At 40.6% G+C, this 8,700-nt stretch overlaps 1 protein-coding gene across 6 annotated transcripts; it reads right to left on the bottom strand.

Moving 5' to 3' along the window:
- Positions 1–2,993: 2,993 nt before the first annotated feature.
- LOC135246481 (immunoglobulin superfamily member 3-like) lies at positions 2,994–6,237 on the bottom strand. Of its 6 annotated transcripts, none has more exons than XM_064319928.1 (6): positions 5,984–6,237; positions 5,495–5,848; positions 4,700–5,053; positions 4,262–4,369; positions 3,406–3,449; positions 2,994–3,253 (listed from the first exon to the last, which is right to left on the bottom strand). In XM_064319928.1, exons 1-6 carry the CDS (start codon positions 6,147–6,149, stop codon positions 3,218–3,220), a joined length of 1,062 nt encoding a protein of 353 aa, XP_064175998.1. In that variant the 5' UTR covers positions 6,150–6,237; the 3' UTR covers positions 2,994–3,217. The 6 variants fall into 6 exon arrangements, with proteins under 6 accessions (XP_064175998.1, XP_064175997.1, XP_064176002.1 ...); XM_064319927.1 differs by having other exon boundaries at positions 2,994–3,251; positions 3,400–3,449; positions 5,984–6,234; XM_064319932.1 differs by having other exon boundaries at positions 2,994–3,251; positions 3,400–3,449; positions 4,262–4,287; positions 5,984–6,233.
- Between the last annotated feature and the right edge of the window lie 2,463 nt (positions 6,238–8,700).

Raw genomic sequence — 8,700 nt, 5'->3', positions numbered from 1 at the left:
AATTATTCCTGAAGAAATCAAATTTTAAATTGTGAATTTTAAACCCCACTGTAAAACAGGGGGGTTTGGGTTTTTTGGAAAGAAAGGCAATGTGGTTCAAAAGCCACGTTTACAAAGCTTTCAAACTGCTTGTTAAAGTTTTGAAAATTTTCTGATTTTTCCATGATTATTCTTCAAAAAAAATGGTTTTTAAAGTTTTCTCAAAAGAGCACATGTATTCTGACCCCACTGAAATAGAGAGAGAGATGCCTGGTAACTATGAAGGGTGCATGCAGAGGCTAAGGAAGGCAATGCATGTTTTTGACTTTATTTTGCTTGTTCACCATTTGATTGCCACCCCCAACAAGGCATCACAAGGGTTGTAAGGGTAAAGGAATCATTAAGAAGAGTCTTTGAAACTAATCTGGATGAAATCAAATGTTTACATTTGGAGAATGTTTAAACTCCTATTATACCAACATGTCAAAGGGTGGTTTGGCTCAGTGAAAGGTAATAAAATGGCCAACAAAGGCCATGATTAGTAATCCTCAAACTACTTGCAACAGTTGTGTGGCAGCTCTCTGATCTAAGAAAAATGTGTTATTCTGCATGTAATCACTGATTATGAAGAATATCTCAAGAGAGCACACATAGTTCTGCTCTTTCTGAAGTACCACAGGAAATCAGAGAGAGAGAGAGAGAGAGAGAGTCAGGCAGACAGAGAGGGAGGTGCCAGGTTTGAAAGGGGTGCATGCAGAGGAAACCACAAAGGCAGAGCAGAGAGGTTTTGTTTTCAGTCAGTGGCCAGAGAGTCAGACCAAAACACAGAGAGAGCTGCACCTCCAGCATTGTGCAAAAACTCCCCTCAGACCAGCAAGCAGGTCTCAGAGCGTGATCTCCAGCATGATCTCAAAGGAAAAAGGTTACAAACAGGAAACAAAACCAGTTCCGGACAATAATTAATACTGCCCTGACCCCCAGTACCCAATGGAGTTTAACTTGCTGGGATACTACTTTCTTTGGTCACACACACACACACACACAGGCACGCACTCTCTCTTCCCCCTCACCTGTACACTCACATCCTGATATGCAACCCCCCCCCATGATACAATGATAGTTTCTTGAGTCCATTCTGCTCCACACCTTACTCAGCACGTACCATCATTATGAAGAATACTGCATGTCCTGAATGAGTCAAGAAAACTGTCATGTCCCGTGTCACCACAGCTGGTCACATGACCATGGAATGTACCATCAGGGCAGGAAAAGGAGGGGAATGATCAAGATGTTCACATCATTTCTGTATTTTTAAATGATGTTTTATGACTTATTGAGTGTATATTTAAATCTTGGGGACAGATTATAAATAAAAGTGCACTGTTTTCTAGGCCTCTCTTGTCTGGTCTGTTGTAATGGAAAGGTGGTCTGAGGTGTGAGGCGGGTGAATTTGATTGAAGCGTCAGTGTGGTTTCAGCGCTGAGAGAGGGAGGAGCTGCAGGTCAGTCTTCCTGTGCAGCTCTGGTGTGTGTAGAGCTGAATGTATAAGGCTGTGAGTGGAAAATAACTGGACCTCCCCTGTCACCACAACAGAGCAGACTGAAACAGACAAACACATTTTTCTGCTAGTGAAAAAGATAGCCGTGTGCAAAAGCTTTCAGAAACAATAAGCAGCGCAGTGAACTCAGAGCAGGAAACATATCAGCCGATGGTATTCGTCCATGTGACCTTTTGTGATTTTAGGGTCATTGTTTAATATTATGCTGTCAAAACTAAATACTTTATAGTTGCAAGTCCAGTCTGGGTAAGGGCATTACTCTCTCCTTGTTCTCTAGGTTATCGGCCCCTGTGAACAGCTGACAGGCATCTCAGCAGGAAGAGCATGAACATGTGGGAGTCTGTTCATGCTCTGTCCCTGAGTCACTCTGTCTGAACATGTGCCCAGTTGTTCTAAAATGAACAGCACAGCATCAGTAACTGAGAACGCAAGAAAGCTGTCGCTGTGCATACAGGAAGTGTTTTTGTTTCTGAAGGTACAGGGAGGGCTCTGCTAGCAAGAGGCCTAGCCTTCAGAAAGCATATCCAGCTGTTCTAAAGCTTGCAGGAGATTACCTATATTCACAGCGATGTTTCTGCTGGCTAAGCAGTGGCAGACACATATGAGTAGTTGTGCCAGATTCAGCCCTGGTATGGATGTGCAGACAAATTATCTGTGTATTAGAAATGCATCCCATTTATCAATGCTGATTGTCTGATATATGAATGTATTCGGCAGTCAGTGCGTTCGCCTAATGACTCCAATAGCACTGCCTGTAGACTGTTTGGCTATGCAAACTTACATACCACTGCAATGGACCTGCGGACACTACAGTTACGTGCGCCTGAGGCTTTTTTGGCACAAAGTGCTTTGGACTGATAAAATAAAAGCTCTTTGCCCACAATGACCAGAGATACATTTAGAGAGAAGTTTTAGAGAGACATGCAATTTGACCAGCGGTGGCCAAACTGTTGCACCCCACTGTGTGTGATGAATATTTTATTGAATGGAAAGTGGTTGGGACAGCATTTGACCTTTCATAAACAGTTGTGGAACTAACCCCACATTCCCCAGCTGAAACAATGTCTATGAACCCCGAAATTAATGGATCTACTATTTACTTTTATCACTGACTGCCCCTGAATCACAAAAACTGTACATTGCAAAACATTATGAGTACGTCTAATCAGTGCATCACTGCTGACACATTAACAGTCTGCCCTTGTTTTGAAGTCTTAATGTTTCGCTCGCCCATCTCTGCGTGATATCACATTAACGCATTTACATAATTTTACCTGTGCACACAGTTGATTTTATACAGTTGATGTCTCAGACCCTTGCTCAGTGAACAGGTCATAGGACAGTGTTCACCTAAGAACCAGGTAAGTCCTGTTCCCTAACAGTACTACACTACTGCCCCAAAACCGATCAAAAACACTGAGGACCATTTATCAGATACTGTCAGAGAGTACGACAATTTTACTTTGTGTATTTGAAAAACAGCAAAAATATAAGAACAAGCACAGCTCTTGGCAAATCCAGTAAATGTGACATCATTTACAGACACATGGCATAATGATCACCAACTCTAGTGAGGGAACATTTCGATCATTCTTGTGACAAAGATACATTTCTATGGAAAGCTTCACTTGCGGTCTCTAAATCTCATAACCTCATATTCCTTCTCCACTTCCCTCTTGTTCAAAGCAGCGTAATGCATTTCTGCCTCTTGACTCTAAAAAGAAAAACACGACACACCACATATGATTACACCTCATTCTGATAATAATTTATCATGGATATTCATCTCAGAAATTGACTATTTATTTATTTATTTATTTATTTATTTTTTAGTTATTTTTTTGTTAGATAAATATTTTTACCTGTTTGTTCGCTAAGTCTTCTCCGCTCACTTGGTTGTTTGATGCAGCTCCTGTGTCAGTAAAAAATGGAAAGCCACTGGTGGTGTAAAGAATTACTCAGTTTATGCTCTGGTGGTTAAATCAAATAAGAAGCTTTTTCTTTGTACTTCTTTCATTGCTTTATGTTCTTTGTGTCTCTTGCCTTAGTTATCGTAAAGTGCCTTTGTACAGTTTTTGTAAAGCGCTCAGTAAAATTGCTTGAATTGATTTATTTATCTTCTTCTTATAATAATAATAATAATAATAATAATAATATATTATCATTGAGGCTATTATTATTACTATTAACAATAATATTCATAGCAGTCGTAGCACTTCTGGTAGTAGTATTTCATATAGTCAATTATATTCACCACTGTAGGACCGTAAGTTGCTGCTCCAAGGAGGAGTATATCTGAGGAGTGCATTGATTATATAATCACCAGGGAATCAGGATAGGCTTCAATGTAGATTACAAATCACTTGAAAATTATTTTAATTTGCTTGGATGCCAGTTAATTCTGCTTATTCCACACTCAATCGTATTGCCTTCTGCTTAAGAATTTTTTTAAATAACCTTGGGGTCAAATGAAAGCTATATTGTCAAAATGGGATTACATGTGGATGACAAAATTGTTTACAAATTTTGAAAGCCAACTACTTTGCAGCAAACACTTAACATATTTTCACAGTTGACATTCTTTTCTTGACTCTTCGCCCTTTAAGATATTGATTATTTTTACGATTTTTACGAGTCTGACTTTATTTAACAAAAACTTAACTGCAAATATGTGGTAAAAGATAATCATGACATATACTGCACATTGATAACTTTGTTTCTTACCTTTGCAATCATCATAGCCTTTTCTCCTGGTCAGAGCAAGAACAATATTTAGGATCACGCTCAACATCAAAGCTCCCGTCAAGCAATAAAGAGAAAGGGCTTTATTTCCTGACATTTTAAAAGCAAGAGTTAGTAAACACCCTGCATGAAAAATATTAATAAGAGCATAGAAAGATATTGAAAGGAACAGCTGTCCAATGATCTGATCAGCATGAGAACGAAAATGAGGGATGGCAAACAATTTACAACTTACAATATAGAAATGAATTAGAACATGTTAGACAATAATCCAATAATGTCAGATGAAGTATATTCTACTGGTTGCAATGACTTAATACTACATTTATCCCTTGCCTCACAAAAAACATATAATAAATGCATGAACCTTTTTGAAACTGAGACAATGAATATCTTTTTGTGATTGATTTATTTGCTTACCCTCAAAGTCCAGCTTGGTCCCGTTCCCAAACAGGATCTCCCCACAGGTGGCCACAGCACAGTAGTAAGTCCCAGCATCAGAGGGGCTGAGGTTCCTCTTGGGGAAGTTGTAGACACAGCTCTGTGTGGGAGACACAGCCCCAGAGCTCCTCTGGCACTCATCACTCCTGGTTCCATGGGTGTAAATGATTCCTGGAGGGGACTCTCCTGAGCCCTGTCTGAACCAGTACACACTGTGTTCTCCTGCACAGGTCTCAGTGTGTACTGTACACTGCAGAGTCACAGAGTCTCCTGGCTGCACTGACTCAGACTCGGGCTGCTGCAGTACTACTGTCCTGCCGTGTGACTCTGACCCTGAAGAATTCAGTTCAATAATTAAAATTATAACAGGATACAAGCTTGGATTCGATCATAATTTTAGTATTTCTGTAATTCAAAAGCATATGCAGGGTTTTCTTTTTGTACAAACACTATTTTAAATCTGGTTTTGTCATTTCCAAACTAGCAATTAGCTTAGTAAAGAAAAAAATAAAGAAATAAAGAAAATGTCTATTTATGTCTTTTGTATCAATGAGTTTTGAAAAATAATAATGCAATTTAATCCTGTTTCGCTGAACATACAGTATCTCCAGTAATAACAAATGTTGAAATACCTCAATTTCTTAATGCTTAGAGATTTAGTGACCCTACAAAAAAAGATCTGCTTTCTTAAGATTTTTTCAAATTTTAAATCATCTTCAAAATCCTGTACAAGAAAAAAGAAGTATAAGACGTGGACTGAAGGTTCAAATTTACCCAGGACCATTAATGTAGTTCCTTCTCCAAAGGTGATATCATTGTAGAGCACAATAGCGCAGTAGTATGTGGCTGAATCCGACGGCTCTACTTGTGACACAGTCAGGTTCGAGCTCCCCTTTGCTGCTTTAGCACTGAGGCGTGTACTGTTTATAAAATCATTGAAATCTATAGTATAAGGTTCAGAATTTTTTATCATTAACAATTGCTCAGGCTTCTGTCCAAGAGGCTGCTTAAACCATCTGTACCATAGCACATCATCTTTAGCATAGAAACATGGGAGAGTCACAGTGTCTCCCAGCTGAGCTGTCATAAGCGCGTGAGGCTGAACTATGTTCTTCCCAAGCAGACCATCTGGAAAAAAAACAGAAAGCACCTTCAACTGACAATGGGAACAATACGGGAAAAACACTGATCTCTGTATAAATGTCTCCATACTGTCTTTGAACAGACTTGTTTTGACTGTTAAGTTAATAATTATAGACTTACAGACTTTGCTGAAAAGCACAAGGACAGCACAGTGTGGTGGCATCACTGTATCTGAACTCTCCTCTTCTGGAGACTCTTCTCTGCCTGAGACCCTGTTTGTCCTCTGCGCTGTAAAACTCAAACTGTACAGATAAGAGGAGGACTTGAGGTAATAATTTCTTGTCATTCACTGAACAGTAGGAGGGCACATGTCAGGGGCAGATTTGATTGGCTGTTTAATGATTTGGGTGCACAAGAGCTGCACAAGCATCTGCTGATAAACACCCCTCAGTGACCTCAGTGACACTGATGTCATTATTTCCATCCTGCTTAATAAAGGTCAAATAATAATAATAATCCAGTTGTTATTTACAGTGCAATAATGTGGAAGTCTTCACAATGTTTTAACTGGCTTACTTTAAGAGTAACTTTAGATTGAAAAAGGCACCTCAATTCGTACTACAGTTTAATATGTCTGTGTGTGTGTGTGCGTGGGTGTATATGTGTGTGGGTGCGTGTGTGCATGTGTGTGTATGTGTGTATGTGTGTGTGCGTGGGTGCGTGTGTGTGCTCATCTATGTGTGTGTGCGTGGAGGTTTATGTGTCTGTGTGTGTGTGTTTGTGTGGAGTGTGTATGTGTGTGTGTGTGTGAGTGAGTGTGTGTGTGTGTGTGTGTGTGTGTGTGTGTGTTTATGTTTGTGTGTGTGTGTGTGTGTGTGTGTGTGTGTGTGTGTGTGTGTGTGTGTGTGTGTGTGTGTGTGTGTGTGTGTGTGTGTGTGCGTGTGTGTGTGGTGTGTGTGTGTGTGTGTGTGTGTGTGCGTATTTATGTGTGCAGTGTCCATGGTGCTGAATTTCTCTGCTGTCCCATTCCAGGAGTAGGAGTCAGTGCTGCCCGTAGGTGGATTGGGCCGGGATTCTGCATTCACATGCATTTTTGGTATTTTTCAAATTCTTTCATCGGAAAACACAAAAAAGTGGTCAAAAACAACAAAAAACTGGTATTCCGGCGACCTGGGAGAGCTGCAGGACCATGGACAGCACCGGCCCTTCTCACAGGCAGGTGTGGCTCATTCTAATTAGGCCAGCTGCTCCCCATTGATTAATCACTGCGCCTTATAGTAGGGCCTTGCTCACAGGTGTAAGGAATCTTTTTTCTGAAAGGTTGTTGTGTTTAAAGGGTTAGTTTGATGTGGACTTTTGGTATTTTTTTGTTGTTGTTGTTTTTCAGTTCCTGGACTATTGAAAGTAAGATATTTTTTCATTTCATTTTGTCTTTTCAGCGTGTGATACAATGACCACCCCCAGCGCTGCATCACAAAGTCTATTAGGGTAAAAGAAGCACTAAGAAGAGTATTGGGCTACCAATTCATGTGCTGAATGAAATCAAAATGTTCACAATTGTGAAATGTCTGAACACCATACTGTACAAACATGGTGGTTTGAGTTTGGTGAAAGTTAGAAAAATGGGCAACGAAAGACCATGATTAGAAAGCTTTCAAACCGTTTATGAAAGATTTCTGACAGCCATTTGAACTGAGTTCTCAATGTATTCTTCAAAAAGAAATGGTGTGTAATCACTGATTATCTCAAAAGAGCACACATTGTTTTGCTCTTTCGGAAGTACCACAGGAAATCAGAGAGAGAGAGAGAGAGAGAGAGAGAGAGAGAGAGAGAGTCAGGCAGACAGAGAGGGAGGGAGGTGCCAGGTTTGAAAGGGGTGCATGCAGAGGAAACCACAAAGGCAGAGCTGAGAGGTTTTGTTTTCAGTCAGTGGCCAGAGAGTCAGACCAAAACACAGAGAGAGCTGCACCTCCAGCATTGTGCAAAAACCCGCCTCAGACCAGCAAGCAGGTCTCAGAGCATGATCTCCAGCATGATCTCAAAGGAAAAAGGTTATAAACAGGAAATAAAACCAGTTCCGGACAATAATTAATACTGCCCTGCCCCCCAGTACCCAATGGAATTTAACTTTCTGGTATACTACTTTCTTTGGTCACACACACACACACACACACAGGCATGCACTCTCTCTTCCCCCTCACCTATACACTCACATCCTGATATGCAGCAACCCCCCATGATACAAAGATAGTTTCCTTTGAGTCTGCTCCACACCTTACTCTGCACGTACATTCATTATGAAGAATACAGCATGTCCTGAATGAGTCAAGAAAACTGTCATGTCCGGTGTCACCACAGCTGGTCACATGACCATGGAATGTACCATCAGGGCAGGAAAAGAAGTGGAATGATAATGATGTTCACATCATTTCAGTATTTTTAAATACTGTTTTATGACTTATTGAGTGTATATTTAAATCTTGGGGACAGATTATGAATAAAAGTGCATTGACTTCTAGGCCTCTCTTGTCTGGTCTGTTGTAATGGAAAGGTGGTCTGAGGTGTGAGGCGGGTGAATTTGATCGAAGCCTCAGTGTGGTTTCAGCGCTGAGAGAGGGAGGAGCTGCAGGTCGGTCTTCCTGTCCAGCTCTGGTCTGTGTAGAGCTGAATGTATAAGGCTGTGAGTGGAAAATAACTGGACCTCCCCTGTCACCACAACAGAGCAGTCTGAAACAGACAAACACATTTTGCTGGTAGTGAAAAATAGAGCCGTGTGCAAAAGCCTTCAGAAACAATAAGCAGTGCAGTGACCTCAGAGCAGGAAACATATCAGCCAAAGTTTCACTCCATGTGACATTGAGTGCCTGCATTTTATTCTTTTACCCTTAAACAAGAGT

This window comes from Anguilla rostrata, unplaced genomic scaffold, assembly GCF_018555375.3.
Source record: "Anguilla rostrata isolate EN2019 unplaced genomic scaffold, ASM1855537v3 scaf0389, whole genome shotgun sequence".
NCBI classification, from domain to species: Eukaryota; Metazoa; Chordata; class Actinopteri; order Anguilliformes; family Anguillidae; genus Anguilla; species Anguilla rostrata.
Note: the sequence above shows the minus strand (reverse complement) of the source record. Positions and strands in the feature narration are given on the sequence as shown.

What these genes read in the sequence shown, in the direction of transcription:
- LOC135246481 (XM_064319927.1), bottom strand. Translation starts at nt 6,149, where the DNA reads ATGACAAGAAATTATTACCTCAAGTCCTCCTCTTATCTGTACAGTTTG. An exon ending in TGTGCTTTTCAGCAAAGTCT is followed by an intron (nt 5,849 to 5,983) that starts GTAAGTCTATAA and finishes TTTTTTTTCCAG; the next exon opens with ATGGTCTGCTTGGGAAGAAC. An exon ending in AGGCTATGATGATTGCAAAG is followed by an intron (nt 3,450 to 4,261) that starts GTAAGAAACAAA and finishes TTACTGACACAG; the next exon opens with GAGCTGCATCAAACAACCAA.